The sequence below is a fragment of the Sciurus carolinensis genome, chromosome 4 (assembly GCF_902686445.1).
Source record: "Sciurus carolinensis chromosome 4, mSciCar1.2, whole genome shotgun sequence".
Lineage (NCBI taxonomy): Eukaryota > Metazoa > Chordata > Mammalia > Rodentia > Sciuridae > Sciurus > Sciurus carolinensis.
Window position 1 is genome coordinate 28,230,937 of NC_062216.1, and position 14,868 is coordinate 28,245,804.

Consider the following 14,868-nt stretch of genomic DNA (forward strand, 5'->3'; position numbering starts at 1 on the left):
GATTCTAGCTACTCAGGACACTGAGGCAAAAGGATGGCAACTTTGGTAACTTAGTGAGACTCTGTGTCAAAATAAAATTTTAAAAGGGCTGGGGATGTAGTTCAGAAAGAGACTACTCTTTGGTTCAATCCCTAGAACCACACACATGCACACAAACATTCACACACACACACACACACACATACATATTTTGAAGTCCTTTTTTAGGTATTAAATATGTAATGCAGTAACTAAACTGCAGTTGCTACAACTAAAATTCACATCCATTGAAAATAGAGTATATGATTTTTGAGAATTTTAGAAATGCATTAAACTATTTGATGGCCTCAGGATTGAAAGTGATATTTGCTTTGGAAGAAACTAACTGTGGGCCATATGATAGATGACAGATGTACTGGTATACACACAACTATTTTATTTAGCTCTCATTAGTGTCCTTTCAATAAAACCAGTCTTGATAAAAATTTTTAGGTCATTCCACTGGATATTTAATGAAAGTCTGGTTCTGACTGAAGTTCTCTCTCCTTGGGGGGACATACACTCAACTGAGAAAGACAACTACTTTGAAATTGTAAACATGAAGGCACTTTTGTTCATTTTTCATTTTGATAAAAACTGACAAATGTATGTTAGCTAATTTTCTACAAAGTAGTCAAGTGTCTCATATTCTCAAGATATTTTCTATGATGCTCTTATTGGAAAAAATTTCATTTCTTGGATAGCTATTTGAATCAAATGATAAATATTGATATTGTATTGCTATTGATAATTGGTACAAATGCAAGCAACAATTTGCACAATGTTATTGTAATTCAGCATTGATATTATATTTGGTATTGGTAATGGTATTTGGGGTTTAATTTAATTAATTCTTGGTTAATTAAAATACTTGGTTAATACAAATATCAAACACAATAATTGTCCAATATTGAATATAATACCAATACCGAGGCAAAAATTTATATTTATTACATTTATTACCTAATAACTAGCCATATTCAGCAGTTTGGTTTTAGGTAATAATGTTATCATTTTTAAACATAATACATGAGGAAGAAAAGGTATATTAAAAAGTGTTTTCCCTAGTGAAAAATTTTACTTTTCAAGTGCTTCATTTCTTTAGGTAAAAAAAACAAAACAACAAAGTAACCTGAGATTCTAAAATTCCTTATTTGTTTATTTTAATTTTTAAAACAAATTAGGGAGGAGAGGGGGACATTAGTAAAGATTTTGTCTTAAGTACTTTCCATTGGAAAATGTCAACAACTTAAAAATTTAAAAAGTGATTAACCACTTGCAAAGAGACTGAAAACAATATCTTAGGTATGTGTGTCCCTAAACATACATATTTCTGATTTAGACTTTTAAACTGTCAATACCAGAAAGACAATGCCATTGACGTGTACCTGGCACTAGTCCTTCCAGTTAATTTTTTCCCTGGAGAGTGGTTTTGGGCGACAGAGTGGCGTCCGGGCTTCCCAGGTTGTTGCACTGACAAACTGCAGTGGTGGTAAAGTCAAGGAGCTTGACAAAATCTCATTAATCATTTTAAATTAAATCCAACCCTCCTGTCCAACCATGCCAAGAATAAAGCCTTTTCTTTGCTTCTTTCTTCTTTTTTCAACAAATAAAAATTTCCTCAGAAAAAAATTTGGTATGTTTCTCTTCTTGGTCTTTAATTTAGTTAGACAAAAATAAAACAAAACAATCCACTTTTCTAGGCTTGAAAACAAAACATTTGTCCAGATATGATTTAACAGATCAACCAAGTGTCTTTTAAAGATAAAACATATTTTGAATAAAAAGTCATGGAAACATTCTGAGAGGAAATTATACCACGTGGATTAGAAAGATCATTTATCTTTATTTCATTCATAGTTCAATGAATTTACTTTGTTCTAGCTAATAATCCTGCCAGGCATGGTGGCACACGCCTGTGATGCCTAGCAACTTGGGAGGCTGAGCCTGGAGGATTATAAGTTCAAGACCAGCCTTGGCAACTTAGCTAGACCCGATCTCAAAATAATAAATATGAAAAGGGCTGGAGATGTAGCTCAGTGGTAACATGCCCCTGGGTTCAATACACACACACACACACATGAATGCAAGCATGCACATATATACACATGTATATGTGCTCACTCTCATGTGCTCTTTCTCTCTCTCACATATACATACATATTACCCTTAATAGGATTTTAAAGAAGAAATAAGAAAAAATCCATTATAATATGGTATCTTTTATTCCAGTCTCTTCTTTCCATTCATGGTTTATATGATTATTATAATGTGTGTATGTACATATGTATATACACATATAATTTCATATCTTTTATATTTATAAGTGGTTTCCCATATTATTCAGAAACATCATGGCTTCACAGTAACATATCACGAGAATGTATTTTGGTCTACCTGACCAGTCCCTAGCATAGTGTCATGTACATAGTCCATACTCAAATATTTGTTGGTTATTTCTTAAAACTGCCCCAAGTTTTGGGCATTCCACGTGTTTCCATCTTTTTTTTCTTTTCCTTTAAAAATAAGGATGTTATGAAGGGGATACACACTCCCTTTTCCCTATTTTTATTATTTCCTTAGGATTGCTTCCTAAAAGAGGCTCCATTCATTTATGAGTGCTTGAAAAGAAATTATAGGTATTTGTAATATTTAAGAAAACAAAGAACACTTTAGACACCAGAAAATAGGCTACAATTAGAATAAAGAGATTGTTATTTTAAATATTACAACTGAATAAGTCGACTTTCATTAGCTCTGTATTCATTGATATTAATAATATTGCCAAAAATTGGAAAGAATAATTAAAAGAACTAACAAGATTAGACTTAAATTATTGAAGTTAAAAAAAGGGAGACAAATTTAAAGCAATAGTGATTTATCCAGATATTTATAAGTCCTAGAGAGATGAATTTGTTTCAAAAAATACACAGGTTGAACCTGTCTTAAAAATTATTTAAAGTTAAATAATTATATATTGTGTACACCTGAAAAATCTGAATGTGTTTTGTAAAAATGAAACCAGTAAAGCTCTTTCTATATACTTATATAGTAACTGAACCAGAGCTAAAATAATTCAAGAAACTGCTTTTGGGAAACATCTATGTTAAGAACTGAATGAGACATAAGAAGAATTAAATTTCCATCTGCAAGGACTGAGAAAAGTTGTCCTGGAGGGAACAGAATTTGAGAATGTTGAAGGATGAATAACATTTCAACAGGTAAACATGAAGGAGCATTTAACAGTTTCCCAGAAAGCGGAGTGAAAGATGAAAATAGAGCATTCATTACAATCAGAATGTTAGATTCACCAGAACAGACTCAGGAAAAATCATGCTGATGACAAATTTGGAGGAGGCTCTAAAAGATTTAAGTAGTTTCTTCTTTTCTTCTCTGCCCTCTCCTTCTCTCTTTTCTCCTTTACCCTTCTCCTTTTCCTTCTTTGTTTTTCAGCCTTTCCTTCCCCTTTCTCCTCTTTCTCCTTCCTTCGTTTCCCCTTCTTTCCTTTTCTCTTTCACAACATGATCTGTATCTTAGAAAACATAGCCGGTGACTGTGTGGGAAGGATTCACAAGAAGTACCCTACTGGCATAGTGCATTCTGGGCTTGAAACAACACAACCCTTATTGGGGAAGGGAGGTGTAGACAGGCCTAAGCACTCTTGTGGGTTTCAGCAGAGCTCAGATTACATCTCGGGTAAGGGAATATTTGCTAACAACCATATAAAAGCCATTAGCAGTATGGTGATTTTCTAGCCTCAAAGAACTCAGTCCCAGGTGGAAAGGTAGACTCAAGAAGGTTGAGTGTAGATGAGAAAAAACTTCCTTGGGCTGCAATAAAATTCAGCACCCTTCTTGACAATTTCCTTCTTTAGTCATTGGGATACTATTCTTCTCTAGTGTTTCTAAAGGTTTGATGAACCCTCTTTTCTGACTCTTCTTTTTTCTCTACCAAAACCTAAAATAATATATTTTCCAATTATTTCTTTATTCTTATACTTCTAAGAAATGTTAGCTTTTCCATGCATCACTCAAAATGCTTTAAATATTGATGTGTACTCCAACTTACACATCCAGTTCCATTTACTTAAAAAAAAATTTTTTTTTAGTTGTAGATGGATGCAATACCTTTATTTTATTTACTTAATTTTATTATATAGTGCTGAGGATTGAACCCAGTGCTCTACCACTGAGCTACGACTCCGGCCCTCCCTTTACTTTTAACTCTAGTCCTATTTCTGGCTACAGTCAATGAAAACTCTATTCATTCATTGAAGTTCAAAATATGCAAAAATAGGGAAAATTCTTTACATTTTACTCCACCTGTTGCTTTTCCTAGTAGCTACCTTTTATAACAGAACAACCAGGCACTCAGATTAGAAATCTTTTTCCAAAATCACCAAATCCTATCAATTTCCAAATTTATCACTTCTCTTTACATCCTCTGCCACTTCCCTAATTCAGAACTTGAAACAGAACCTGGCTGGTTGGGAGCAGTCCAATCTTAAGATCATGTTTAACAAAAAAGTTGGACATATAGATAATAATAGTATAACTATTATAAAAAAGATATGTACGGAGTGTCACAGTGTACAGAGGAAGAAGTGATTAACACTAGCGGTGTGTCTAACAGTTTGAGAGTTTTGAAAAAGAAATTACATTTGAGGTGACTCTCAGATGATTAGTAGAGGAACATTAGATATACAGGCAAGAAAAAGGTATCAGAGAAAGAGAGCTTATAAAAGGCAAAGAAAAATCAGACCATAGTTGAGGAATGTTATTAGAAATGAAGCTTTAAAGATAAGCTGAGGTCAGATTGCGAAAGGTCTTAAATACCATGCTAAGGAGGTTATACTTAGCTATTTTTAGGGCAAAAGAGGACTTTGAAGTGTCATCAAGATTTGTGTTTTAGAAAGATGTAATTGTTAAATCTGAAAGACGATGCAATTCTCATTATAGGTAATTTGCTTCCCCAGCAGACATCTGAATATATGGAAACATTATTTGTATATAATGACTGGGAGAGGCTACTGGCATCTAGTAGCAAGATCCAAGCATGGTTATGCACTGTACTGTATGTGACATTACATACAATACAAAAATTCATCCCATGATGACGACTAACCTTCCCTCAAAACCAATAGAACCCCTACAGGGAAACACTGAATGACTAATGTAGTGTTTATTATTAAGGGTCTTCAAAGATGGAACATGTTAAAAATTTCTAATCACCTATTTTTAAAAATAATGAGGAATAAATCCCTAATCAGTAATCATAAAAAGAATACTACTCAATTAGAGAGGGTTTCACTTTAAGTGATAGTCAAGTAGCTCTTTCAACCTTCCAACAGATAAAACTACAAACTCTGGGCTATAAAGAAAAATCAGTGACTCAAAAGTAGTAGAAAGCAACCCAAAACAAGCTGATCCTACAAAATTTTGGGTAGTAGAGAACATGGCATTGAATAAACTTCCCATTCTGATCATTAGCCCAAAGGCAGTCCCCACTTTGCATCATGTGGAACCCATTGTTTTGTTGATGTGAAGAACTACAGGTTAGAGTTCGGGGTCATGGCTGCTACTGGAAAATGCAGAGGGAAAGCCTGGCAAGGAAAGAACCAATGAGAGTCTCAAATCCTGTGTATGGACCTTGCCCCCAATTCTGGTGGTCTCTGAAGCATGCACACATAGAAACGACTCAAAGTAGAGCTGCCTAATGAAAGAACTGAACTGAAATTTGAGCTGCCATCAACTACAGGGGAGCCAGAGATTATAGTTGGAAGTTTAGTCAGGTTAACTGCCTGTTTGGGGGCGGAAAAAAGTATCTGGAGAAACATATAGGAATCCAGGGCTTCTATTACATCTTATTCACCATGTCCAGAACACAGTCTAAGTTACTCAGCATATGAAGAAACAGGAAAATGTAACCCATTCTCAAAAGAAAAGAAAACCAAAGATCAACACTGATATGCTCCAGGATATTAGGATGAGCAGACAAATATTTTAAAGCAGCTTTTCTAACTATGCTTAAGAATGTAAGGGAAAATGTGCTTGTAATAAACTAAAAAGATAAGAAATCTTGGCATTGAGATATAAGTTATAAAAGCTAAAGGAAATTTCTAGAATTAAAAAATGCAGCAATTTAAAAAATATTTATTGGAGGCCTAAAAGGAGAATGATTATGTAAGAGTTAGTAAACTGGAATACAGATCAAGAGAAAAAAACCTAAATGAGGAAAACAAGATTAGAAAAAAAATCAAGTCTAAAAAAACCTGAGACTATATGAGATTAAAAAATATTGGATGAAATAAAACACTCAGAGAGAAATGACATCAAACATGGGGAAAACAATTCGAACACTACTGCCTTCTCATCAGAAATAAGAAGTCAGGAAATAGTGAAATAATATCATTATAGGGGAAAAATGTCAACTCAGAAATATTCAGTAAAAAATTCTTCACAAAGGAAAACAGACATTTTTAGCAGACATGAACTGAAATAGAAATCGTTTTTTCATTTTGAAAGGAGCAATACTGCAAGAAAACTTGGATCATCAGATAAGAATATCAGAAATGATAACCTGGGTAAGTATGAAAGAGAATTTTTTCCTAATTTATTTAAAGTGTATATGCTTGTTCAAGGCAAATTACAACATGTAACATATACTGTATGTAATATATGACAAGAATAAGAGTGGATGGGAGGACGGCATAAATGGGTCTCTATAGTCACGCTGGTTTGGCTTGCACAGATACATGTCTATGTGAAGATTCATTGATTAGTACGCAGAAGAGTTCTGTTGCTGAATGTAAGTTTTATCTCAAAGGAAGAAAACTAAAAAAATAGACTTTTAATTAAAGATATGCAAGTTTAAGTCTTTAGGAAAGAAGTGTATTGATGTTTGAAACTTATTTTAACCTGTACCAAACTAATAAAATGGATTCATTGAGGGAAAGAGGGAGGGATAAATATGTGATAAAATAAATACAGTAAAATTTTAATTGTAGAATCCATGTGGTATGTATAGGCATTCTCTGTAAAATATGTCAATGTTTCTATATGCTTGAAAATTTCCATAAGAAAATGTTGGGAAAAAAAAGATATTGCCAATCCACTTTAATAATCGGATCATAGTAATAGAAAAATAAGACTGATAAAAGAGAAAAAATTGGGAAGTGGGGGCTATTAAAAAAAAAAGAGATACTGAAATTTAAAAAGACAGCAATCGAGAGGAATAGAAAAAAGAGGAGTAGACACAGAAGTCTATGTGCCACTGGAATACATGAACAAAAGAAAATACGTTACCACTGCTCTTTGTCTTTTGAAGCTTAATAAATTAGTCTGAACTTTACAAATTAGAATTATTTTGTTATGGAATTCAAAATTATGTACATGTGAATATTACTTAAATATTGATTCAGAATTTAGAAACTGTTTCCTATTAGTTTAGAATTCCCTCTGGCATTAAAAATGATTTGATTACCTTATATTTTGTCTGTGAAAAACCTACAGTACACCACTGCAGCTGTAATATTAACAATCTCTATGGATTCAGGGTCAGATCCGAAAGGAAGCCAGGATTCTACACCTCCAGTATGAAGTCTCCACTCCCACTCCCCTTCCTCAAGCTAGCAGCTCTACCATCACATTCTGTGTCACTCCAAACCTTTTGTTGTTTATCTTACTATGTAAATACAATGTTCTCTATCAATCCAATGCTGTGTATTTTAATCATTAAATAATTATTAAGATGCACTGAATACATTTGCTCTCCATTTCGTAGGATTTATCCAATCATGTAACACCTGTGAATTCAGAACTCATGCCTAGGTATCACTAATACCTAGCACAGTACTTAGCACATGGAAGTCCCTTGATGAACACTGACTGAGTTAATGAACAAAGACTATCATTCACAATATCCCTTTCTTACTGAATTCTGAACAGAGATTATCAATATTATGAAAACAGTCAAGTTTGACTAGTTCAGCTATAAGCAAGCAAAGATTTATCAGAGTTCTAATATTTTATTCTGTTCTGGTAAGTGTAGATGTTAAGTTCAGACATTTTTAAATTCTAAGTGGTTTAAAGGACTTACTGAGAATTGACTAACTCAAAAGTTTTAAAAATGAAAAATCAAATGATAAATTTATATTATACAAATAAGTGCCAGTTTTGCATAGTAATATAGTAACAAATCAACACTCTTGAAAGTTCAAAGACAAGGAAAGCTGGTATTGGTTTCCATCTGAAGCCAGATCCTACTTTTACAAAGACAACAATATTCTCAGATCAGAACCAAATAAATTTCAGAACCAGTTTGAGAGAAAAGGAAAAAAAACTTTAGTTAAAATCTTTACAATAAAATAATTATGATTATAAATCTCTTTCAATATGTACACATTACATGGAATCTTAAAAAAAGAATGTAAATGAATAAAGTTTTTCAGGCAAATCTAATGCACAAATACACCATCTTATAGAGTATAATGTATGTCAGTTTAACATATTTTCAACAGTTGAGTCAGACAATGGCTGTGCTTTGTGCAAACCATGATAAGCAAAATTAAGAAAAATCTTAATTACTTAGTTCTCCAAGAAAATTACTAAAAAATAAAATAGTGAAAGAAAAAGAGGTTGTATACTCAAGCTTGATTGTATACAGAGGCTAGAAGGGCCAGCACTGATGAAACCCCCATATTTGCTAAATAAGTCCTTGGGTAGCTTTTAGTCTGAAGTAGAAAGTTGAAGTCCTAGTAATTGTGCTTTTATGCAGCCACATGGCCAATAAGGTAGATGTTGTCATAAAGGTGCCCTACAAAATCTTCACTAATATTTTGAGCAGCACGACGGGTATTTCTAATAAATTCTCTTTTTGACATCTTATTCTTCACATGAGGGCTAGTGAGGTCAATGGAAAGTAGAATCAAAGAGTAGCACAGTACATAGACAGCATCTGTAAGGAAAAAGAAACATTTGGAATTATTTGATAGTTTAAAAAATATCCCAAAGGTTTTACATAAGGACAAATGTTCATAATTTCAAAGGCTCAAGATGAAAACCCAACTAAACAGGATGACCAGCTCATCCCAGTTTGCCTAGTTTTTCCCTTTTTCCAGTTCAGCACTAAAAGTCCTGGGAAACTCCTCAGGACTGGACAAACTGGGACCGTTGTCCTCCATTCTGAATGCAAATTCAGTAAGCATTTCCTCCCTTCCTCCCTGCCCCGCAACCCGACTGAACCCAGGGCCTCATACATGCTAGGCAAGTGCTGTAGTACTGAGCTACAATTCTGGCCCTCATTGAGTATTTTCTTCAATTCAGAAGAATTTTAGAATAGCTTATGAGTTAATAGTTAAAACACTCATTCTAGATATAAGAATTTCAGAATTAACTTTATTTTCATTTTTGCTTTCAAATGTGATATTTATATCCAACTACCCATTAAAATTTACACCATTAGCATATTCTCCTGTCCTTTAAAAAAGGAACATATTTATTTACAGAGTGCTTTACAAAAACCTAGTTTAATATGAAAGCATTTTAATGACAAGAGAATGCATTACTTGCCACTAAAAATAAAATGTTAACAATTTATAAAATTGTTAAATTAATATTCTCATTTGGAGAGATGTAGTTCAAAAGTCTATGAAATTTACCTATTAATTTCAAAAGTAAATGTTTAGGGAAAAAAATCCCATACCAGAGCACTATGCAACAAAATAATTTTCTTTCTTATATAAACTCAGATCAATACTTGATGTTTAATATTACAATAGTAACAAATGATAGTTGGTCTACTGTGGTGTTTATTTCAGAATCCTACAGTCAACTGAAACATTATGTCTTATAAAGCATGTTCAGCAAATTTCATGTAAGTAAATGTTCCATAATCTCTGCTTAATAAGATAATCAAAATAATTTTTGATATGAAAAGACAAAGCTATATTGAATGAAAAGATCATAGGAGACTAAGGTTGTATCACATGCGCATGTACTCACAAAACACAATGAACACTAATTGTATTAAAAACAAATTTTAGTAGAAAAATGTTACCTATGTAGTGTGTGGATTTTTAAAAGCTTTAAAATAATTTCTCAAGTTTTTAATTACACTAGTAAAACTTCCAACACTCAAATAAGAATAATTTTAAAGAATATATGTAGCTACATCTAACTTTCTTCCTAAATCAATAAATTTACTATATATAAATGATAGCTATGACCAACTATAGTCTTTCTGTCTTCACATAAATGATATATGCCATACATGTAGTCACTGCTAAAACAGTAAAACAAGCATTTTTAATTAATGGAGGCATTTTTCCCCACAGCAAGAAAAATGTCTCATATTAGACTGTTTTTACCTGGAAGTGAGGGGAGAAGGGAGGAAATAATGTACTATATATATTCTTACCAGGACTAAGGCCAAGTTCTCGCATTAAATCAGGATTACAAGCACAGAACCTATGTGAGAACTTTGTAATAAGAGTTTCAAGATATTCTCCACGCTCTTCAGGGGCATGGATATGACGAAAAAATTCTCTCAGTGCATTTGGCAAGAACTGATTTCTAAAATTATGCAATGTTACAAGGTCATCCAAGACATCTCTCCTATAGAAACAAAAAGAGGTACAGCTTTAGTTAACTTTATTAAAAAACGATAGTAATAAAAATAGTAATTTTTTGGATAAAAATAATGGATTATTACTCAATCAGTTAATACTACAAAAGTGTATATTCTTCTTTCTCCTTCTCTTCTTCTTTTTTAATGAATCCAGAGGCACTTAACCACTGACCCATCCCCAGATCTTTTTTATTTTTTTATTTTGAGACAGGGTCTCACTAACTTGCTTAGAACCTCACTAAATTGCTGAGGCTGGCTTTGAACTTGCAATCCTACTTCCTTAGCTGTCTGAGCAGTAGGGATGGATTACCACCATACCTGGCTCAAAAGTATATATTATTCTTAAACTTAAAAAAATTAAGTATGATTATCTAAGAAGTTAAACAATTTTGAACTCTTTCATGACTAGGTTACAACAAAACAAAAGAAAGTACCCGGAGTAATAAAGAAAATTTTGCAAAATTAAAACAGGGTTGTTTCTTTTGAAGTGTCTTCTTGGCTGAGTCTTTATTTTTTAAATTATGAAAGTAACGACAATTTTCACCTACCATACCAAGCTACACCTTCAGAGGTAAAAACTACGTAGAGTTTTAAAAATGCCTACATATTCTATATATTGCTTAGAATTTACTTTTGCTTTTTTCACATGATATATTGTTAACAGCTTTCTCTAACTTCACACATAGATTCACCTCACTGTTTTTCATGGTGTCACAGCAACCATTACAATCCTACTGATGTATCCACCTTCAATCCTACTGTGTATATCCTATTCATATCACATTCAGGTTATTTATAATTATATAAATATTTGAATATGTATATTATATATATTTAATCAACAGCATTCTAATATCTAGTCTCACTTTATTATAATATTCTGCAATTCTTACTAAACTCAACAACGATTGTGATCATAACCTTCAACTTGTACCAACTGCTTATGGCAGGAGAAGGCAAACTATAGACCCTGAGCAAAATCTGGCCCACTGCCTGTTTTTGTAAATACCTATATTAGAACACAATCACAGTACTTTGTTTACAGATTGTGTATGTCTGTTTTCACAACACAATTGCAGAGTTACAAGTATCTGTGACAGAGATTATAAGATTAGCAAAACATGAAATATTTATGGAAAGATTTGTTTCTTTACTGAAAACTGCCAATTCCAAGAGCCTAGCATTTAAAGACAAGAAGAGTCAATGAGAATATTTTTACATATGAGACTTCTTGTAGTGACTATGCACCCTACTCTTTAGCAAAGTTTTCAGAACAAAGTGAAGATTTACAAATTGGTATTGAAAAATCCTGAGAAATAAAAAGGTTGAAAATTATAAGGAAAGGCAAGCATTTTTGTGCCATTTATTAGTTTAGTATCAGATCTATAATTTTTAAAATGATAGTTTGTGTGGCATCAAAATGTCCCTTATTTATTTATTTATTTTTTAAATTTTTTTGTATTAGGGACTGAACCCAGGGGCACTTAGCTACTGAGCCACATCCCCAGCCCTTTTTATTTTTTATTTTGAGACAGGGTCTCACTAGGTTGCTTATAGCCTTGCTAAATTGCTGAAGTTGGCTTTAAACCTGCAATCCTTCTGCCTCAGCCTCCAGAGCCACTGGGATTACAGGTGTGTGCCACCATGCCGGGCTCCAATTTTTTTAATGTCCATCATTAACTAGAATAATGGAGTATAAGTAAGTGACTATTAAATCAGAATAGCATAGTAGTCATTATCTCAATGTGTGTAAAACCACTACTAAATGTCATATTTTCAGAATTTTCAAACAGGCACATGGTATTTCTGTGTAGTATTGCTATACATATATATATTCTTATATTTCTAGGTTTTGATAATTTGTTTTCATAATAGATTTTTATATGAACATTTTAAGAATTCAGAACTTTCGTTTACTTATTAAACACTTAAGATTATAGCTAGTTATTAGGAAAAAGGGCAGCAACTTCCACAGAAATATTTGATTTTGGTTTGTTATTAGAAAAATGTTGGGCGATCACTTTGTGTACATGGACTTATTTTACTTTTATAATGGCAACTTCTTCATTACCAAGTTAAAACTCACAAAACAAAGGATTATAAGATATAGTCATCTTGTCCCATCATTACTCAATTTGCAACTAGTTGACTGTTATGTAGTGTAATTTTTAAAGTAAAAATTAATCAAAAGTATCACAACTCATTTCTGATGAAAACTAAAACTTTTTTTTTTTTTTTTTTTACCTTTCATCAAGATATATTCTCAGCTTTTTCCAGTTCAGTGTTCTTGTACAGAAGATAAACTTTGCTATTTCCTTTGGTGAATCATCTAGGATACCCTTGGACATAAAGTAGTTCACTCCCTAAGGCAGAAAGACAAGTCTACATAAATAAAATCACCCTTTATTTATAAATTTTAACAATTAGGCAATAACAGAACCATAGCTTCAATTTTTTTCCCAGCATTACTAGACTTTCTATAGCTTTATCATGCAATATACAAGCTAGAACCTGAACTGAAACTATTATTTGTGACTGATAGTTTACATGCAACGAAAAGTAGGAAATTCAAAGTTAAGATTCCTAAAGAAATACTAATTTAATTTTCTGGCTCATGTCAGGTAAAACTAACAATACAGAAATACGGCCTAATCTGGGACAGCATGTGAAAGAAACCACTATATAGACTATAAAATAAGACTTGAAACTAATACTTCCCCTGCCTAATAGAAAACATGATTTCTTAAAACTCAGGCCATTTTCAAGGAAAACAGTTTCTTGAGAAAAAATAATATTCTCAAAATTAAGGATTAACAATTTTTATTCTGGAAAGAAAAATAATTAAATATTGAACTTTAAGTAAAGCAGGCCATGTTTCAGTCTGGTTCATGGGTTTTACTACTTTGGTTTTAAGTATCATTACATTTTACAAGAATTTAGCTACAGTGCACATTGAGGCAAAAACAATGTCAAAGTTTTCACAGGATTTATCTTTGAATTTCCTTTTCTCTGCATGCAAAGTTTTCCAGAGAAGCATTACCCATAATTTGCATCTACTTCAGATTTAAACCACCAACAACAAAACATCAACAAAAAATACAAAAAATCAAATGCTGAAATCACTGTTTTCTCACATATATGGAGGTCACATTCAAATAAATGTCTTAGGTGGATTTGAATGTGCAGTATTGAAATAAAATGCAGGTGTGTTTATTTCAACTTGTAGTTATCCAGAGCCATGCATTTCTATGAATGCTTATGTCTGGATACTAGCACTATGTGTGCAGTTAATTGGTAGAGAAGATGATGTATTACATACACAAAACATACTGTTTTCACACATAAATTCCTTCAGCATTTTTACATTTTACAAACATACAGTATGCAGAAATACTGCATGCATTAGAATTTAAAAGGTTGGAATAATTTCTATAAAATACTCAAAGACAAAAGCTTTCTCATAAAATTTTTATATTGACATATTTTAAAAGCAATTTGGTACCATGAGGTAATGCTTTTGAAAGGTTATAATTATCTGTAAACTGTAATTCTAAGATAAGACTTTTTATATAAAACTAAATTTTATGATCCTTCAGAATAATACCTTAATAGCTATGTTACCAACTTTTCTTGTGAATCTTAATAGTATAAATGCAATGCCAAGGCCCTGATTTAAGAATCTACATAAAAAAGAGCAGAGTGTAATAACATGAAGCTTTCAGGTTAACTCAATTGTAAGTCATATTTCACTGAGTCCTGGATACAAGGGCTAGAAAATGTCATATGATCAAGACAGAAAGTCAAATTTTATCTGGAATGAGGAGGCAGGAATGAGAGAACTTACAATGCTTGTTCCATCCTTTCCTCCATTAATTTGAATAATCGAGAGTTGACTGTATGTTTAATCAATCTGCTTAGCAAAAGTTGAGTCAAGTTTGTTTCCAATATTCCTCTGTGTAAAAGAATAACTACTTTCAAATCATTTCCGTGTTTAATTTTAATTGAAGTGATTTAAAGACAAAGGAATGTCAATTAGGTATTACTTAAGAGTCTTTATTCATACCCAAATCATTATTTAAGAGATGTAAAATTAATTCTCATTTATTTATAAATATACTAATAAAGTTCATTAAGTGGGGTATAATTCTGTAATGATATGATATATGTCATTTTAATATCATTTGATGCTATTTAGTTATAAAGTAACCTTAGTATTTGCTTCAT

At 32.2% G+C, this 14,868-nt stretch overlaps 1 protein-coding gene across 1 annotated transcript in view; it reads right to left on the bottom strand.

Annotated features, from left to right (window-relative positions):
* Positions 1-2,200: 2,200 nt before the first annotated feature.
* Positions 2,201-14,868, bottom strand: part of Fbxo8 (F-box protein 8) — a 50,993-nt gene continuing 38,325 nt past the window's right edge. Inside the window, exons 4-6 of the mRNA XM_047549487.1 lie at positions 12,889-13,007; positions 10,435-10,631; positions 2,201-8,973 (exon numbers count right to left, since the gene is read on the bottom strand). Of these exons, the coding sequence (XP_047405443.1) occupies positions 8,786-8,973; positions 10,435-10,631; positions 12,889-13,007 (504 nt within the window). The 3' untranslated portion in view covers positions 2,201-8,785. The remainder of the gene's footprint in view (positions 8,974-10,434; positions 10,632-12,888; positions 13,008-14,868) is intronic.